The sequence below is a fragment of the Argiope bruennichi genome, chromosome X2 (assembly GCF_947563725.1).
Source record: "Argiope bruennichi chromosome X2, qqArgBrue1.1, whole genome shotgun sequence".
NCBI classification, from domain to species: domain Eukaryota; kingdom Metazoa; phylum Arthropoda; class Arachnida; order Araneae; family Araneidae; genus Argiope; species Argiope bruennichi.
Window position 1 is genome coordinate 45,319,170 of NC_079163.1, and position 20,731 is coordinate 45,339,900.

A 20,731-nucleotide genomic window follows, 5' to 3' on the forward strand; every position below is an offset into this window, starting at 1 on the left:
AATATTATCTTGATTTAACAATGAAATGAAATATTTTATGTTATTTTGAAGCTAAATTAGAGAACTTTTTCTTACTCCACCCCATCAGAGATGTCGCCACCCTCTAAAGGAAATGGCTCATTAAGGTGACATCATTACCGTGAAAATCACACATCCGCACATCTTTGGCGAAATTTTGAGGCATCTGTATCTATACTTAATGCGATTGGATGGTTTCAACTCCATCTGTGACGTATTCAGACACAAGCAACAAATGAAAAAGCCAACTCAAGCCCTGCCTCTGTCCCCGCCTCCTACTTGCGCCATCAAATAATCAGAGCTGGACTCCAATTACCCCGCCTCTTTAACTGGGGATAAAACACAACAGCGCAAGAAATTTTCTTCATTCCTGTCTTAGCAGCGGTGTTACAGTATACCTCAAGGGAACACCTCCAGTATTGTTTTACTGCTCCGATCAAGAGATCATGGCTGGTAAATTTTTCATTCTTTTTGTTCTGCGCATTTTGACACGTAATTGCGCATATATGCAATAATTTTAATTTATCCGCATTTTAAAAGTTATTTTCTCATTACGAACTCTCGCTTCACTCCGTTATATGACAGCGCTAAAATAATTTGTTATTAATCCTCAAAAAGTACAAAATTCAAAAAGTACCTTTTTGACTATACCAATTTTTCCCCCGTATAATTTTTCTGTTTTAATTTAATATCAAAAATATTGCAAGCTTATTTCATAACAATATATTTCAATGCTGAAATGAAACTTTAATCGTTTTCGTTGTTGCTGCTAGTATTTCGATCTGGCCTTTATTTCCAATGTTAATGATGTATTTTGGTACTTATAATTAAGCTTTACCTTCAAAAGCTAAGCAATGATCAAAGATTTTTTAAGTTCATTCATTTTTAAACACCGGTGCTCTTTTCTGAATGTATGAAGATATAGATAGAAAATTAAAAGAGCAATGTGACAGTTAAAATAATATGAAGTTTAAACCTATTTAAAAATATTTTGTTCATGAAGACATTAAAATACAAGTAACTCTAAATATTCATTGAAGTTTATAATAACATTAATCCCAGTGAATCAAATAGTTAACAATAACTGTAAAAAGAATGTTTTTTTTTTTTGTTTTTTTTCTATAAGATGAATGTTTTGTATTTTTATGGGAATATTTGTCTGCGTTTTGACGTTCTAGATGTTAAGATCTTTCGAATTAGTTATCAAATTCGACACATATTTAGATTGTACGATGCCCATGTGCATCTCTAAGAAATATTATTGAAATTTTAATTAAAATTTCAACTAATTAAAAACTAAGCGAAATTTTGATGCTTTTTTTCCACCAAAATTTCCGAAAATATTTCACCAAAAATATAATTCGTAAATCATCTAAAAATTGAAAAATTTATCTTTTTGATAATACCAATCGTTTGCTGTAAAATTTTTCTGGTTTTAATTAATTTTTAAAAAAAAATGTACATTCAAGCTTAATTCTTAACAATATATCTAATAATTGAAGTGAAACTCTAATAGTTTTCATTGTTGCTAATAATATTTCAACCTGCCTTTTTTTACATTCTTTATGTCCACGATATAAAAAGACGGCTTATTTTTCTATGTTGAGTAGTGTTTAGTATAAGGCATGCTTTTTTTTAAATTAAATTTTTAACACTTACAATTCAGTTTTAATTTCAAATAATTTTCAAATTCTGTTTAATCTGTAAGCAATACCGTTGCGAAAACTAACAAATATATGGAAGTGGATTGTATGAAAATTTGGTAATCTTACGTGGAATTAATTATATACTGACTGAAAACATCCAGCAGAAAAACTCGGAGTCGGGAGAAAACAGCAAAAAGAATCTAATCAAAGATATGATAATATTTATGAAACAAATCAGGATAAAAAAAAAAAAAAAAAAAAAAACAGGATAAATTCTTTTTTCATCATTAAGGAGATGTTTCAGTATGATAAGGATGGAGACTGATGAATAGCATGATCAGGATTGTGAGTTCCATATGGACAGAGTGCGTTGAGGGCCAATAACCCTGATTTTCTTGAGATTTTTCTGAAAGCATCGCGCATATGTGCTGATAAATTTCAGCTTGTCAGATTGCAAATTATCATACAATTCATTTCCATAAATCTTATTCATAGTAACTACTCTTATGAAAAATAATGGTTAAGATTGCTGTAATGCTTAATTTTATTTACGTGTTAAATCAGTTTAATGATGTTGATAATTAATATATATACTTTGAAACAAGTGGGTTATGAAATTTATAAGTGTAATGTATATATGTACTATATGTGAATAAGTGTAACGTATATATGTCAAATATGTAATTATTTCAGTTATTACTGAAATAACCTTTGTATAAGAGAAAAAGTAATTCGTTCTTTCCTTGCAAAATTATTTCGAATCGAATCTATAAATATTGTATTTAGCAAGTTTATTTTCTAAATAATAAATAATTTAGTTCTAAATACTGAATATGGTTTCATTTTATCCTATAAATATAATCTAAACTTAACTTTAAAATAACTTAGTCCCCATTTATATTAGAATGTGTTTAAGTTATCTATATTCCAAACACTATATGGTTTCTTTGATATTACTTAATCTACAGTTGTATCTGTTAAAGCATTGAACCAAGAAGCAATGTGAGCGTATATGAAAAATTCTGGGACATGGTTTTATTAATCTTGTAGATTCACGAAAATTCTTTCGGACATATTTTTATCAATTCCAATGTTTTCATTACATAGCATTTCCTGATTTTTGAATTTATTAATTACTATCAAGCATTTTCGAAGACTAATTTAATGATGGATATTGATATGTGTCGACGTAGCATTCTTCTGATAATATTTTCCATTATCACTTATATTTATTTATTGCTTCTGTTTGATATTATTTATTTTTTGCAGAGTTTGTTGACTAATGTCTAATTAAATTGCTTAGTTATAATGGTTAATAATTTATATTGCATAAAAATAAAGGGAAAAAATGAAAGAACCAAAAATCATTAATATTAAGTTACAAACTTAAATCATTTCTCTAGAAAATGTATTTATAATAATATTTGACTCGTGCAGAGTAAATGGATTATTTTTAAGAAAAGTTTCCAATGAAAATTATTTCTATTTGCTTAATTTATTACATGCATTCATTATTTCTACATGTGACTAAGACACATTAATTTAATTCTGTAGTGATATATTTAATGACAGATAATTAAATCATGTATGCAATTAAGTGAAAAATCCAATTCTAAAGTATATCATTGTTGTTAAAAAAATTTTTGAGAAAATTATGCGCTGTTTTGAAGTTATTTTTATCCGCGGAGTACCTGGTTCATTGCCAAATCTTACAAAATCTATTTCTCAATATTTTGTTGTTTCATTTCTCCCGAATACCGTCCAGTTTCGCCTTTAATCACTTTTCCGAATTATTATATGCCTCGATTATTATTTTCATTAATGCTTCTACTTCTTTCTCAATTTCTTCCTTTGAGACTGGGAGGGGGGAGAGTGGAGTTTTTATGTTTAGTCAGGATTCTTGGAATTTTTTTCCAGATTGGGAAAAAATTTTCATCCTTTAAACCTTAAATTAAGCGCTAAAAGCATAAACTGCAAAACTGGTGAAGACAATGATCAAGTGAAAATCACGGAAAAGACGAGGAAACACGTAACGCACGAACGTAAGTGAAATAACGGAGAAAGACGTAATCCCCCAGACTTCAACCCCCCCTCGGGAAGAGTAAAACTCCACTACAAGACGAAAGTGAACAGAAGGTCGCCGACCTTGAAATTTCCCCTGAGCAGGAAGTAAGCATACACAACTCCGAGCAGAGAAAGTAAAAAAAGTAATCCCTTTCTTTCTCAGTCCAAGGTCAGACTTGGCAACTCAGCTGTTCTTCTCTGAAGTCACAAAAGATCAACAAATCCCTGAACTCACTGTTGACTGTCAGAGTGAATTCCGTAATTTATCCCACTCTCCCGAAATTGCATGGGTTTGAATTTCAAACTTTTATGTTAAAACAGGAAAGTCCCTTTATAAAGACTTATGGTCGAAAAAATCCAAAATAAATTAAAAATACGCAAACTGTGATCGTTATACTTTCAGGATGTGGCAACGCACACGCAAATGCCAATTTTATTCTGAATATTCAAAAATTAAAGATGAGGTAGCTGGAAATTTGAAGCTATTCGCTTTGAAGACCCAATTAAGATTTCATCACTTGAGGATATGACACTTGTCGCAAAACGTTCCTCTTTAGAAAATCCTTCAGAAGAATTCCTTCCTTAAAGGGAATTAATTGAGTGCAATAACGCCTTTTAAAAAGGAGAAAATAATTACAGACATCTTACTAAGCCAATTTAAAATAATTACAGACATCTTACTAAGCCAATTTGAGTTTAATCAAGACGTTTAAAATAAAATCCTCAGTAAATGATTATACTCTGAAATAGGAGAATTTCTATAAAAACCACACGATAATAATATGGACCCCATCAAAGTACAAGATGCTTTTATTGAGAAACTCAAACATAATATGTCATACATATTATGTTTGAGTCATAATATGTTCAAATAATTAATTACATGCTTAGAAACCTCCACTAAAAATTTATCGCTAACAAAATTTTATTAGGAAAAGGTTATTTTCCCCCAAATTTTTTCCCCTAGATAAATTCTCAACGTCTGTGTTTCCAAGATAGTCTCCTTTTACTAATTTTGTTTACCATTTATGTAAACGATATTCCTAAGCCTTCGGATTGCCATATAGCAATTTTTGTCGACAATGCTAAAATTTTCAAAATACGTAAAAAACACCCACAAAATACCATTCAAAAGCTTCAAAGGTGCATGTCTCAGTTACAGCTTAGGATTATCGATTGGAAAGTAAAAGTAAATCTATCGAAATGCGTTTTCATGTTTACAAGAAATTACAAAATCCCACATTTACCTTTTCTCAGGTTTAGGTCAACTCATCAACTTTGTAAATAAATACAAATACTTAAAATTAATTATTGAGACAGAATTATCATATGGTAATTATATCAAACGCACCTTCGACAAAGCTAAAAAAGCGAGTTTTAAATATCATAATATAACAACTAAATCTTATCAGATATTAAGTAATATATCAGATATACTGAGAGATTATACTTATTGTTTTTTAATATTTCATGAACATTTTCAATCCGGTAGCTTATCTTAGATCTTTTTCGCTCAATCACTCTCAAAAAAAATTTTTTTGGTATAAGAATGTGTCCGAAGAATAAAATTATTTTATTTTCTCCCCATCATTTTCAACATCGTTCTTTCTGACTTTTTAAAAATTATCATTATAATGGGCTAAGTAATGGTTTAACTTTGAGAGAATTTAGTTTATAATCCATTCATGAAGCAGATCAGCAATATTGACTCGGAAAAATTGATTGAAAGTGAATTCGAGAGTAATTTTAATAATTTATTTAAACATACTCATAAGTAGTGATGAATATCTCCCTTGAAAGAAAGCTTAAGGAGATATTTAAATTAGCAAATCTAGCAAGTTCTTTCAATCATACTTCGCGTTTAGCTGAACATTTTTTGGCGTTGTTGGCCTGACAAAGCTGTGTTTATTTAGAGAACAAAGATTCGATGAAAGGATAGACATGGCCTGTCAAAATACTTCGACAGAAATAGATTTCGATATTACATCAGAATATATATTAAACCTAGATATCGCATCTTTTAACAAACTGTGCCTATCTTCGTGCTTCAGAATTTGCAAAAGACAGTCTAGAATAATCGTTTTTTATGACATTTTGTAGACATATCAACTCTCGGAAGTCTAAAATTTTTGATTTGTCATGCCATATAATTTCTTGCAACTGCTATGGAACTACATTTTGGTGACTTCGGCACCTCTAAAATGGCACCTCTGTGCTGCCACCAACGATTTCCTGAATTGCCATTCTCTCAGACATGTTCAGCATTTAATTTCAGAGACATAATTATAGAATTCGATTTCAACGGATTTGATTTAAATAGTGTTCTGAAGATGGTCCATTTTTGTGGAATGTTCAGTCTTCTAACGTTTTAATTCCCGCCTGTACCTCTCAGTCTAATCTTGTGCTTTTGAGAAGGCATTTTATGTTCTTCCACATACGCATTCGTAACGGCTGATACCATGCTATTTTAAACCTTCCAAAGATTTATTATTTCCCACACATAAATAAAACTATCCCAAACAATCCTATTTCTTCGGAAATTTATCAATTTCAGTATTGTAGCATTTCTCAGAAAATGTCATCATCTTATGTAACATTCTTGATAGTAGTATGAGAAAGATGCCTTCCCTTTCTGGACTGTGCTGGATTGTTTGAGGTCATCATTGTATTGAAAGTGTGAAATGTAGCAAACTTTTTCTTGTGTTTCATTTTATTTTGTATCTCATTTTTGTTTTAACTATAGAAATTGTGTTTTAGTGGAAAACAAATTTACTCTTTGAATGATGAATATCATTATTTTTGTATTTGCAGAAAAGAAAAGGCCACCGCCGTTGGACTTGTCGAAAATAGTTGAACTGATGAACCGTAAGTACTTATTTCTTCTCTATTATTTCCGATTTTTTAACGGACATTAACTTTCTTTTTAAAACAAAATTTGTGTGCGTTTACTTGTTGTATCAAGGCTATTTTTTCAAAGCAACGCATACTAGTATGAATGTCTAAATGCACACTAAATCGTTCACATACATAATTGCTTGTTTGGCAACAGTTTCTTTTTTCATTCAATGATATTTTTGTGTTTCAGGTGTGTTAGTTAATTTATAAGTTTTCGTTGCGCCTTATATCTCCGCTTTAGCATTTCGAATTTCACTCGTAGGATACTGCGTTCTCTGGACAATCAACGCGTTAAAGTAAAAGAACTGTCACGGATGTTTATTATTATTATAGCTAAGGTTATTTTTGAAATTTAAATTAAAGCTGTGTTGAATTTACCTGGGTATTTGAAATAATAACCAGATAAAAAGGGAAACTTGATCTAGGCATTAATCTTGTCTGCAGCACTAATTTTTGTGCATAGAAAATTATCTTTTTTGATGTGACTATACTCACCTTAATGCATTGACACTTCACAAAGGTAATTAGATTTTATTACAATAGTGAAGTCACAACTCGACTTCTTCACATTTGTGGTATATCCTGATTCACTTTGCATTTGTCTGTCTCTAAGAAATCAAGAATGTCATAAAAAGTGTCTGATCGACTTATATATAATGATGGCATATTGACGAAATATCTATCATTCAAGGATTAAACACTTGTCACCGATAACATAATTCAAAATTGTCAGTAAGTAAATAAATTCATTAAGCTGGCTGTAAATTAATTCATGAGGCTGGCGAGGCTTATTCTCACAAGTTTTCTCTATCAGAGAGCACATACTAAGATAAACTTCCATCTCTGAGACCATGCAGTGTTGCATTAGAAAAACGGGACGTTAATATAACTAAACTAAACTAAACTGAGGCCATGCACCATTGTTTCATGACAGTAATTTGAATGCCCAAAATATCATACTTATTATTGTGTCTCAGCTGAAGGTTTAACTTATTTTTGTTATTGCTCTGTCGATAGAATGTATCTGAATGTATGCTTAAAAAATAATAATAAAAAAAAGGTTTAATGGATTTTTAAAATTTATTTTTAGCCAATGCGGATCAACCAGTTAGAGAAAGGGCAGACACTATTTATCCATTATTTATTCACTACACCAAATTGTTGTTTAATTTGTTACATTCACTAAAGTTTCTTATTTTAGATTTAAATTCAAAGTGCCAAAAAATTTTTTAAGTCAAAGTTTTTCTTAAAGTTCTTTTAATTATTTTCTAATTGCTGTATTCTTGCCTGTTGTTTTTTGCTGACAAATGATATTCTAGTTTTGCAGATTAGTTTTTGTAATGTTTTGCCATAAACAAAGAAAATAAATAATTAAAAAAAAGTTTAATGGATTTTTTTTAAATTTATTTTTAGCCAACGAGGATCAACCAGACTACGAAGGGGAAGGTAATTATTCATTATTTATTGACTACACCAAATCGTTGTTTAATTTATTACATTTACTAAAATTTCTTTTTTAAGATTTAAATTCAAAGTGTTCAAAAAATTTTTAAATCACAATTTTTTAAAAAGTTCTTTTAATTTTTTTTTCTTGCCTGTCGTTTTTTGGAGATTAGTTTTTCTAATGTATTGCCATAAACAAAGAAAAGAAATAATTTGTTTAAAAAATGCTTTAATGGTTTTTAAAAATTTATTTTTAGACGAAAACCCCGAACAAGAAGAAGAAAATTTAGGTAATTATTCATTCTTTATTCACAACAAAAGATCATTGTTTAATTTGTTACATTTACTAAAATTTCTTATTTAAGATTTATATTCAAAGTGTTCAAAAGTTTTTAAGTCACATTTTTTTAAAAAGTTCTTTTAATTTTGTTCTAATTGCTGTTTCCTTGCCTTTTATTTTTTGCTAACAAATGATATTCTAGTTTTGGAGATTAGTTTTTGTAATGTTTTGCTATAAACAAAGAAAATAAATAATTTAAAATAAAGTTTAATGGTTTTTTAAAATTTATTTTTAGCTGAAATGGCTCAACCAGTTAGAGAAAGGACAGGTAATTATTCATTATTTATTCACTACAAAAGATCATTGTTTAATTTCTTATATTTACTAAAAATTCTTATTTAATATTTACATTCAGTGTTCAAAAATTTTTAAGTAACATTTTTTTAAAAAGTTCTTTTAATTTTGTTCTAATTTCTGTTTCTTTGCCTCTTATTTTTTGCTAACAAATGATATTCTAGTTTTGGAGATTAGTTTTTGTAATGTTTTGCTATAAACAAAGAAAATAAATAATTTAAAATAAAGTTTAATGGTTTTTTAAAATTTATTTTTAGATAACGTGGCTCAACCAGTTAGAGAAAGGACAGGTAATTATTCATTATTTATTCACTACAAAAGATCATTATTTAATTTCTTACATTTACTAAAATTTCTTATTTAAGATTTACATTCAAAGTGTTCAAAAATTTTTAAGTCACATTTTTTTAAAAAGTTCTTTTAATTTTGTTCTAATTTCTGTTTCTTTGTCTCTTATTTTTTGCTAACAAATGATATTCTAGTTTTGGAGATTAGTTTTTGCAATGTTTTGCTATAAACAAAGAAAATAAATAATTTAAAATAAAGTTTAATGGTTTTTTAAAATTTACTTTTAGCTGACGCGGCTCAACCTGTTAGAGAAAGGACAGGTAATTATTCATTATTTATTCACTACAAAAGATCATTGTTTAATTTCTTACATTTACTAAAAATTCTTACTTAAGATTTACATTCAAAGTGTTCAAAAATTTTTAAATCGCATTTTTTTTTAAAGTTTTATTAATTTTATTCTAATTTCTGTTTCCTTGCCTCTCATTTTTTGCTAACAAATGATATTCTAGTTTTGGAGATTAGTTCTTGTAATGTTTTGCCATAAACAATGAAAATAAATAATTTTAATAAGTTTAATGGTTTTTTTTTAAATTTATTTTTAGCTAACTCGGCTCAACCAGTTAGAGAAAGGACAGGTAATTTTTCATTATTTATTCACTTCAAAAGATCATTGTTTAATTTGTTACATTTCCTAAAATTTCTTGTTTAAGATTTACATTCAAAGTGTTCAAAAATTTTTAAGTCACATTTTTTTAAAAAGTTCTTTTCATTTTGTTCTAATTTCTGTTTCTTTGCTTCTTATTTTTTGCTAACAAATGATATTCTAGTTTTGGAGATTAGTTTCTGTAATGTTTTGCTATAAACAAAGAAAATAAATAATTAAAAATAAAGTTTAATGGTTTTTTAAAATTTATTTTTAGCTAATGCGGCTCAACCAGTTAGAGAAAGGACAGGTAATTATTCATTATTTATTCACTATACCAGATCGTTGTTTAATTTCTTACATTTAATAACATTTATTATTTAAGATTTAAATTCAAAGTTTCAAAAAATTTTTAAGTCACAACTTTTTTTAAAAATTTTATTTTATTTTTATTTTTTTTTATTTTTTTTTAATTCTTTTTCTACCTGTCACTTTTTGGAGATTAGTTTTTATAATGAAAATAAATAATTAAAAAAAGGTTTAATGGTTTTTAAAATTTATTTTTAGCCAACGCGGGTCAACCAGTTAGAGAAAGGACAGGTAATTATTTATTATTTATTCACTACACCAGATCGTTGTTTAATTTGTCACATTTACTAAAATTTCTTATTTAAGATTTACATTCAAAGTGTTCAAAAAAGTCAAAGTTTTTCTTAAAGTTCTTTTAATTATTTTCTAATTACTGTATTCTTACCTGTTGTTTTTTGCTGACAAATGATATTCTAGTTTTGGAGATTAGTTTCTGTAATGTTTTGCTATAAACAAAGAAAATAAATAATTTAAAATAAAGTTTAATGGTTTTTTAAAATTTATTTTTAGCTAATGCGGCTCAATCAGTTAGAGAAAGGACAGGTAATTATTCATTATTTATTCACTATACCAGATCGTTGTTTAATTTCTTACATTTAATAACATTTATTATTTAAGATTTAAATTCAAAGTTTCAAAAATTTTTTAAGTCACAACTTTTTTTAAAAGTTTTTTATTTTTTTTTTATTTTCTTTTAATTCTTTTTCTACCTGTCACTTTTTGGAGATTAGTTTTTATAATGAAAATAAATAATTAAAAAAAAGTTTAATGGTTTTTAAAATTTATTTTTAGCCAACGCGGGTCAACCAGTTAGAGAAAGGACAGGTAATTATTTATTATTTATTCACTACACCAGATCGTTGTTTAATTTGTTACATTTACTAAAATTTCTTATTTAAGATTTACATTCAAAGTGTTCAAAAATTTTTTAAGTCAAAGTTTTTCTTAAAGTTCTTTTAATTATTTTCTAATTACTGTATTCTTGCCTGTTGTTTTTTGCTGACAAATGATATTTTTGTTTTGGAGATTAGTTTTTGTAATGTTTTGCCATATACAAAGAAAATAAATAATTTAAAAAAAGTTTAATGGTTTTTTAAATTTTATTTTTAGCTAACGCGGCTCAACCAGTTAGAGAAAGGAGAGGTAATTATTCATTATTTATTCACTACACCAGATCGTTGTTTAATTTATTGCATTTACTAAAATTTCTTATGTAAGATTTAAATTCAAAGTTTCAAAAAATTTTTAAGTCACTATTTTTTTAAAAGCTCTTTTAATTTTCTTTTGATTTCTTTTTCTTGCCTGTCGTTTTTAGGAGATTAGTTTTTATAATGTTTTGCCATAAACAAAGAAAATAAATAATTAAAAAAAACGGTTTAATCGTTTTTTAAAATTTATTTTTAGATGTCCGGACCCGACAGAAGGCGGACGCACATTATGGTAATTATTCATTATTTATTCACTACCAAAGATCATTGTTTAATTTGTTACATTTACTAAAATTTCTTATTTAGGATTTACATTCAAAGTGTTCAAAAAAGTTTGAAGTCAAAATTCTTTTTAAAGTTCTTTTAATTTCATTCTAATTTCTGTTTTCTTGCCTCTCGTTTTTTGCTAACAAATGATATTCTAGTTTCGGAGTTTTTGTAATCTTTTGCCGTAAACAACGAAAATAAATGAAATTATTAATATTTTTAGATTTAAATAATCTTTTGCTATATATATATATATATATATATATATATAATTTTTAGCCAATCTATACATATATTCGTAATATAGTCATCGTTTACTTTCCCTTTTTGTTTATAATTATTATTATTATTTTGCAGTGATAAACAGAAGGCACCCCAGGGGAGCAGGGCCGTCCTCAGGTAATTTTAAAATTTTTCAAATGGAACATCTCTATACTTCTATGCAACATTTTAAGAAAATTGAAGACAATAGAAAACACGTTTTCCAAATTTCATTTGTTTAGCACAACTCCCTCCTGGCATAGGATTTTATATTATTTTCCACCGGTGAATATATATAGGTATATATATATTCGCAAATTTATTTATTTTTTTGTTGGTAGGACCGAATAAAGGAAGTGACCTTCCAATAAAAGTACTTTTGAAATTTTTGAAATGGGTAACCTCTTTGCCTCAAGTAGTTATTATAGCATTTTCTAAAAATGGAAGTGAATAGAAAGAACTTGAGGAAACCGGTTTTATTGCATCACACTGATGAATCCGATACTGAGACCAACTTAACATAACAACGTTCATTGACTGCGTCGGCTATGTTAGAGAGAACTTGCTCTTTTTGTGCACTAAGGCGTATGAATATACAACAGAACCTAATTACACAATACGGTTATTTTATTTATAAGAAGAAGGAAAAATTGAAACAGTTTTATTGGAACAATAACGATAATTGGGCAAAGTTACATTATTTGGCATCAAGCTACATAACGACTAGATGGTTTAACAAATCGACCATATCTAGTTCGATACGAACATGCAGTTTTTGACACTTGGTCCTGAAGGCTCAGAAAAGGAGAGCTACTTATCTAAAAGTATGTTTTGGAAGAGTATCTCTATCAAACCCCTCTGTTCTTGTAAAATTCTGAAAATTCGTGAAGTCAAAACATTTATTTGCCCTATGATAAATACGATTTCTAGTGCGTATATCCCTATTTTTTTGTTTGCACACGATATCATCAAGAAATTTCGTTTTGCCATAAACTTCTGTAGATTTTCATTGAAGAATCTTGTTCTACACAAAAAAATTCTAAGACTGCAATTCGGGCTGTGATTTAAGCGTAGGGATCATATCTTTCTGCTTTTTTAAAAAGTTGCAATAACTCTCATTTTCTACTTCTCTCCGAATTGACACACTTAACAACACAGTAGAAAGTTTGCGATTTATCAGGAGCTCAGCAGGAGAGTAATTAGAAGCTAGGATTAGAGCAGCACGGTGTAGCAATAATACAGTTGTAACAATGTTACAGTTTTCCTGAACAGTCTATATGACACACAGGGGCACCTAGAGCTGCTGTTAATCCTCCAAAACAAGTTTTTTTGAGTAAAAATAGATTCTACAAACACTGCCTGAACAATGGAGCTATTTAATTGCAAAATTATGTGATACAATAGCTCTATCCCCATCAGAGGGGAGGAAAGTCCTCTTTTGTAATTCATGTTATTTACAACTGCTCAATCTACTGGGTGTGAAGACAAAGAGTCTATTACAATTGTAAAAATACATAGCTGTGGCTGTGTACAGATTGGCGACTCAATAAAACTTGGACAATACAAAAATCTTGGCGAGGTGGTTGTGTTGAGAAGTCTCCCCGCAGTAAACTTGTGACTGACTGATTAATAACTACAAACTACTTTTAAGTTTCAATAATATTATAAAATATAAATAGCTCTAATTTTAATGCATTTTACATGTTAAAATTCCCCTTTTGTTGAAGGGGAAACAGGGCCCTTTTGTTGAAGAGTTTTCTCTTTTTATTTTATTTTATGACATTTATAAGAGTACCCTAACATACATAGCCATTGTGTAATTATTCTCATTTCCCTTTGTTATTTTAAATAACAATAAATAATGTATCAAATTTAGTGTTATTTTTCTCTCTTTTTTTCCCCCCCAGTTCCATTGATTCATCCGCAAGATGCTTATTTGCACGAGGCTTCACCACCCAAAAAAAGTCGCCGCAGCCCTCGAAAGGTAAAATTTATTCTTATTATGACATTAACTGTTAATGAATCAAATTAATTAATCATCCTCCCAGACTGACCAGTTTAGGTATTTCCAAAACTGGGATCAATCTTTTTTGATATCACTAGAAAGTCAATCTTTTTTCGAAAAATTCCACTTTACCGTGTGCTGAATTTTTTTATTCAATTTAACAAGGTTATCAATTTTCAAATTACAATTAGGTGAAAGAGGATTAAAATGATTTATTAAGGCATTTAAAAATAATTTTATTTCATTTAATGCAAAAGAATGAATAGAAATGATACTGAACTACAGCAATAATAATACTGGCCAATGCGCGGCGATATGCAGGCCTGCTTTAGACCACACCATAGCGTCACCACTGCTGTCAACAATCATATATCGCGGACGCATTAAAATTAAACCTTTTTGTAATATCACGTAAGGAAATCTATTTTCTCCTTGTCTTATTACTTTGCCTCGTTCAAATTCAGCAATTGTTGTTACTATCTTCTTTATCTCCCTAAAGGCATTCTTGCAACATCCAATACGGCAGATAAATAATGTTCACTAAGTTTACATCACATATTTAAAGCAAGAGTGATTTGCATGTTTTATAATGGCGTTTCTAGAGTCATTCTTGCTCGTCTAACTTGAAATGTGAATAGACGTTATCCTTAAAATGTGCAAACATACCTTTCAAATTTCGTTTTATCTAGAAGAACTTCTTGGTTTTTCTTTTTTCTTTTCCGCCGGAATAAACAAATATATTTGTAATATACTCATAATTTTATTTCTCTTTTTAGGCGAAAGGTGGGAGCTCATCTTCTGCCGATAAGAAAAAAATGAATCAAAAACGCAAGAAAAAGGTAATTTTAAAGTTTTTTTTTTTTCTAGTTTGAAATGTGAATAGATATCATTCTTTAAATATGCAAAAAACAATTCAAATTTCGATTATCTAGAACAACTTCTTGGTGTTTTATTTTTTATTTTCCTCTGAAATAATAAATATATTTGTAATATACTCATAGTTTCATTTCTCTTTTTAGCAATCCTCGAAACGAAAAAAGAGGCCCAATAAGGTAATTTTATAATTACACAAATTATTTAAAATTATTCAAATTCAATTAAAATTATTCCTCTAACTTCGAGTATTTATTTTCACCTCATTAGAAGATTGATTTCAATAGAAATCTGTAATACTTAATTATCTCATTAGAAGACTGATTTCAATAGAAATCTGTAATACTTAATTATCTCATTAGAAGATTGATTTCAATAGAAATCTGTAATACTTAATTATCTCATTAGAAGATTGATTTCAATAGAAATCTGTAATACTTAATTATCTCATTAGAAGATTGATTTCAATAGAAATCTGTAATACTTAATTATCTAATTAGAAGATTGATTTCAATAGAAATAAATTAAAGGGAAAATCTTGTTCAGATAAGCAATTAATTAACATAGTTAAGCAACCAATATCTGGAATTTTATCTATTACTGAAATTGATATTTTTCAAAAACTCAATTTGGCATTCTTTCTTTAGTAGGTATGTACATCAAATTTCATTTCAAAATTCTCAATAATTTTAATATTTTATTAATCCGTCTGAAAAGAGTTAATCACCTGAGGACTTTATATTAAGTAAATATATTCTTATTAATAATGTCATATTCGCATCTTGTTAATTACGCTGTAAATTTTGTTTAATTTGGTGAAAAATTCTGCATATTGTAATTAAATGTGAAAATATCTGAGATTTAAAAAGAAAGCATTAAATTTTCTCGAATATAAAAATAAAGTGATCCTAGCGAACAAAATCATTAATAAAATTTGCTAGTCATTATCAGCTTGAAACTTGGTGGGCGCAAATCATTTTCTTCTTTATCGAATTCGGACTGATTGCCGAAAAGTATCAGTGCCTAAATCTTCAGAGCGAAATGTGAATTGAAACCGATTCTTGACATGATCGAATCTCAAGATCAGTTAGTTCTTTCTCGATAAATTTAAAACCATTATAAATCCGAATGTTTCTGGATATATATTGGACCATATTGTGCATATTTAAATTCTAAAAAAAATGAAAAATGTGTTTTGTATTAAAATAATCGAATTTGAAAATAACATTGAATTTATCGAATCTCGATTTCATAGACGTCACTGAATAATACAGTTTCTTAATGAACAGGCAATAAATAACTGATGAAATTATTATACTATGCCCCAAACTGGAGAATATCGTCAGCTAGGAAAATTTTCAGTTTTCTGCTAATATTTCGAAAATTATTAGAGATATGCACATAATTTGTTGAATTTCGATGTGTTAAGCTCTCAGCTTTTCTCTTATCTATCTTATTACTATTGTCTCAATTCATCTGTGTTTTAGTAGTAGCTGCATTTGCGCTCTCTAAATACTATGGTGCTTTTTCTGTTCCTTTTTTGGTTTTAGTTTGAATAAAAAATAATTTTTAATTGCGATTCCGAAATTATTTAGTTTTGTTTCCAAAATATTTTTAATTTTAGATATGGTTACATATAAATGTATGTATGTATGTATATGTGTGTGTGTGTGTGTGTGTATGTTTGTATATATCACTGTTTTTTGTTTTTAAATGCAGAAGCGCTGAGGACCTGCTTCTGCTTCTGTCCTGTGGACCGGACCTGCTTCTTGATTCGTGCTTCTTACTCTTTATATGTATGTGTTTTACAATTCTTAATGTAAATGTAAGTAAATCAACGTAGCTGTACAAAGAAAATAAAGTTTCTGTCATTGAAAATAAGTTGTTTTTTTTAATTTGCATTGTGTGTTGAAATATATATTTTTATTTTGCTAATATTTTCCAGAAATATTTATGTGTTTTTTTATTATCATTTTGAAACAAAAACAAAATCATGCAGTGAAATTTAAAATGTGAAATCTTAAAACTTATGAAAGATTTTCAATTTAAATAATTAAAAACTTTTAAAGGATAAAAAATTTGAATGCGGATGGTACCCATTTGATCTGAAAATGAGCATGGTAAAATCAGTCAAGTAAGTTTTATGTAAAGTCTTTCTTTTCGTTGTTAACGTTAATGGAATTTCTGGAATAAACATGCATTTTCTGTTTTCAAAAGTCAGAAAGATCACGTACTTCTCCAGCGCTTCATAATTATTTAAATTAAGATATTAATTAACTTGAGATGAAACTACTCGCGATTAAATTGCTCTTTCCAAGTATTGTTTAACTTTGATTTTGAATGTGAAAATCAGTTCTGCTGATTTTCAGTCACTTCAGGACAAGTTTTGCTTGGTTTCTAAAATGTTTTTGATAAATATGGATTCCCTACTAAATCAAACACAAGTGAATGTAATCGATATGAAATAAGATACTGATTTGAAAGCAAATTTCTATAATTTTGGGAGCATGAATGATCTAAAAAATATATTTGGTACACAGATGTTAAAACATATTTTGGAAATAACAATTGTCACGTATACGAGGAAATATTGGCTGTTATAAAAAAAGAAAATTTGCTAAAAATTTTTAATTGCGGCACTTCTTGACTTAGATTCATGAATAAATATTGCTTAAGAGATATACTTCAAAGTAAAAAAGTAGTAGCAGAGGAGACATGGTGGGTATATATAAAAAAAAAACTTTAAAAATCAAGTGTTTTTTTTTTTTTTTTTTTTTTTGCAATTTTTTCCAATAATTTTGAAATTCTTAGTTTGGCATTAATTAATTCAGTCTTCAAGACCCTTACATTATTCTGAACATTGCGCCTAATTTTATACAAATAAAAGAATTCAATTTTCTTTCTCACTTTCTTAGATGAGAAACACTAAAATGTGCTAATTATAAAGAGCACGTATGAGTAAAAAGAATAACATTTTCTCATCAAGAATAAAATTTCGCTCCTGAAATTATTCGCTCGAAGATGCTGCGCATACAAAGATGGTATTAAAAATCTCGTGAAGTAAGAAAATATGCTCTTCAATAGATATAATATATTTATTCCATAAATTTCTTAAATATTTCGGAAATTTTAGTAAATCCATACAAGGTAAGTTCACACACTTTATTTTCTTTCAAGAAAGGGGTAAAAGGAAGTATAAAAATTAAAATCATGAGGGAGATATATTTAAAATAAAAATAATGATTTTTAGGTCCAACAGTATCCACCATTATTCTGCATATTGTTCTGCACTAACAATAATTTGGGTGTAAATATATCCATAAATCCCGCATAACAACATTTTGCATGTAAATAAGAATGGAAATATATATCCTGCATAAAGATGAAAAAAATAAAAATCAGAAAATTTAATTAGAAAGCTATTAAAATTTTCATTTGAAAAAGTTCTTAACGCTTAGAAAATCAACCAAACAACAAATGTATATTCATAAATAATAATTAAAAGAAACAAATTTTTGAATAACATCATATATATCACTTCTTTCAATTTTTATTTTTGAGTAATTAAACTTTATAGATCTTAAATAAAGGCTCTGCCTCTTCAGGGTAATTTAATTACTTTAATATTTTAAATCCTTTTGTATAAAAGTCTCTTAAAAGATTGGATGGGGAGGAAAAACCAGATATTGCCTACAACTTACCAAAGGTATGTTGTGGCATTATACGTCAGGATGATCATCCTATCACAAAAAAAGGTATGTAGATTTATTTATTTGTTCATATTATTCATTTTTTCTCTAACTTAATGTACTCGTTCGCTTACTGTGACGAAACTTTTTTTTCTGTATATTAAGCTTGTTATTATCTTTTTCATGCCCTTATTGTATAAACAGCGATAAAAAAAATTATCTTTAATAACTTCAGTAAATATTTATCTAAGTAATTGACAATATGGCTGGTGCTTTCTTAAGTTTATGTTCTAGTTCCGATTACATTCCGGTAATTTATATGATTACCTTTTGAAATATTTTAATGGCAAGCAATCAAAATCACTAATTATGATTCTTACTAAAAATATCTTTGTTTGCAAAAAAAGAATGAGAATATTTTCTTGCTACAGTTGAAAAAAAATTTCTACAACTCATTAAAATTTATAGCAATTATTATTTCATTTTTATATCAAGGTTGTTTTAAGAATTTCTTTCGATACAATTTTTACATTTATTTATATTTTTCTGTTTAAAATCAACTATACTAAAACTGCTTTTAGTATCTCATATAAAGACTTCTACTGCTATAGATTTCAGACCTTTCATTTCATTCCATAGAAATATCACTTTTAAGTTTTAGTAATGAATTCATCTTTTCTTCGAATATTATATATATATATTCGCGTTTTGAATTTCCCGTACATTCAGAGAGCTGATAAAAATTACGTCCGTCTTTTACTAATCACATAACTATAAAAAAAAATAGTCATCAATGCATGATGTATTTAGTCTAATGCCCTCTTCATTTTCAAGAGATTGTACCGTTACTGAAACGTAGAAACAACGAAAAACTAATCATTCTAAATAATTGGAGATATTCTGTTCATCGAACTCGTCCGATTTAGCAGAAAAGTATTCTCGAATCAAAATTGTCGAATTCCTTTTTCTTTTAAATTTTTGTTAACTGCGTTATATTATGAAAATAGTAAAATGAGCTAAAACAATTTTTTTTAATGAAAATTGTCAAATATTCTTTTTATTTTCAGAAGAGGAGATGTCTGAAGAAATGTTTGAGAAAGAAAAGGGAAAATATATAAGATCAGGTAAATGGTATTCGTCATTTATTCTTTATCTAAACTCCTTAAAGTGAATTTTTTTATTGGAAATTTTTCAAATTCTTCGAATAATTATCTTTTATTATTAAAATATTGAAATGTGGCGATGAGAAGAATAAAACTATCCAGAGCACTCCTGAAGTCATGGGATAAAATTTAAAGACATTCCAAACATATAGAAGCAAGTGCTTGTACAAAACATGAGGCTGAACACTCAATGTTTACTCTCACACTGTGACTATTATTTTTAAAAAAATTGGCGATATATGAAGTCTGACTTTATTTCCGACGGCACTTTCAACACACATTGGAAAATGAAATGTGTTGGAAATGATCCAACACACATTAATCCCTTTTTAACAATAATCTTAGAATTTTAAACATATTATCAGCTATTAGCTGCCTTTATATTCTCATAGTTACATCAGTGTCACTTTCTTCATCTGGTCTTTTAACCAATGTTTATTATTGGAAAACGAAAAACCGTAACATATCAAAATGCTGAAATTATTAACAAATTTACATTTGCCATTGAATTTTGATGCTGTTTTAAATAAAAAAAAAATGTATATATTCGTCAGTGATTTTTAAAATACTGTATTAAGCACAGAAAAATCAGGCCTGTAGTGCATCTTAATGATTCATCTTGATAAGATATGATGAAGCCTTTTTTATTGTTGCTATTGTAGATGGTGCATATTTTCATATTGAAATAATACAGGCATTTGATGTATCGATTCCTTTGAAATAATTCAAAATATTGTATAAATATCTATATAAATAATTCTAAATAAAATATCGGATTTGAAGTAAAAATTATATTAAAGTGTTCTTTTCTTTTGCAGCTATTTATAGAAAGGAGATGTACCTGCTAAAGTTATTGCAGTGTTCAGTTGCAGTGCAGTATATTTAATGAACTTGTATTTATTATATCAACATATTTAATAAACTTATATTTATTGTATCAACATATTTAATAAACTTATATTTATTATATCAACATATTCAATAAACTTATATTTATTATATCAGCATATTCAATAAACTTATATTTATTATATTAACATATTTAATTAACTTATAACTTTAAATTTAAAAAAATGCTCAAATAAAAGATGGTTCTAATTTGAAAAGTGTATGGTTGTTGTCCTGTGTGAATTCCTTCTTAATCACGTATTTGTTGTTTAAACGTAAAACTGTTTATTGAAAACGTTACATTAACCTTTTGTTACACAAGATGATAAGGGCTTCTTAAACAACTGTGCACTTTTATTACGCAAAAAAATAGT

The 20,731-nt window shown here is 27.8% G+C and overlaps 1 protein-coding gene across 14 annotated transcripts; it reads left to right on the forward strand.

Annotated features, from left to right (window-relative positions):
• Positions 1–308: 308 nt before the first annotated feature.
• On the forward strand, positions 309–20,410 carry LOC129960355 (uncharacterized). Of its 14 annotated transcripts, none has more exons than XR_008783579.1 (21): positions 313–471; positions 6,540–6,593; positions 8,037–8,069; positions 8,324–8,356; positions 8,642–8,674; positions 8,958–8,990; positions 9,276–9,308; positions 9,594–9,626; positions 9,912–9,944; positions 10,202–10,234; positions 10,514–10,546; positions 10,796–10,828; positions 11,114–11,146; positions 11,408–11,443; positions 11,836–11,877; positions 13,647–13,723; positions 14,521–14,583; positions 14,764–14,796; positions 16,337–16,442; positions 19,374–19,430; positions 20,288–20,410. XR_008783579.1 is itself a non-coding variant. In XM_056073742.1 (19 exons), exons 1-19 carry the CDS (start codon positions 465–467, stop codon positions 16,343–16,345), a joined length of 684 nt encoding a protein of 227 aa, XP_055929717.1. In that variant the 5' UTR covers positions 313–464; the 3' UTR covers positions 16,346–16,464. The 14 variants fall into 14 exon arrangements, 12 of the variants coding, with proteins under 12 accessions (XP_055929721.1, XP_055929726.1, XP_055929725.1 ...); XR_008783580.1 differs by having other exon boundaries at positions 16,337–16,413; XM_056073742.1 differs by lacking the exons at positions 19,374–19,430; positions 20,288–20,410 and having other exon boundaries at positions 16,337–16,464.
• The last annotated feature ends 321 nt before the right edge of the window (positions 20,411–20,731 follow it).

What these genes read in the sequence shown, in the direction of transcription:
- LOC129960355 (XM_056073742.1), top strand. An exon ending in ACCAGTTAGAGAAAGGACAG is followed by an intron (nt 9,945 to 10,201) that starts GTAATTATTCAT and finishes ATTTATTTTTAG; the next exon opens with CCAACGCGGGTCAACCAGTT. An exon ending in ATCAAAAACGCAAGAAAAAG is followed by an intron (nt 14,584 to 14,763) that starts GTAATTTTAAAG and finishes TTCTCTTTTTAG; the next exon opens with CAATCCTCGAAACGAAAAAA.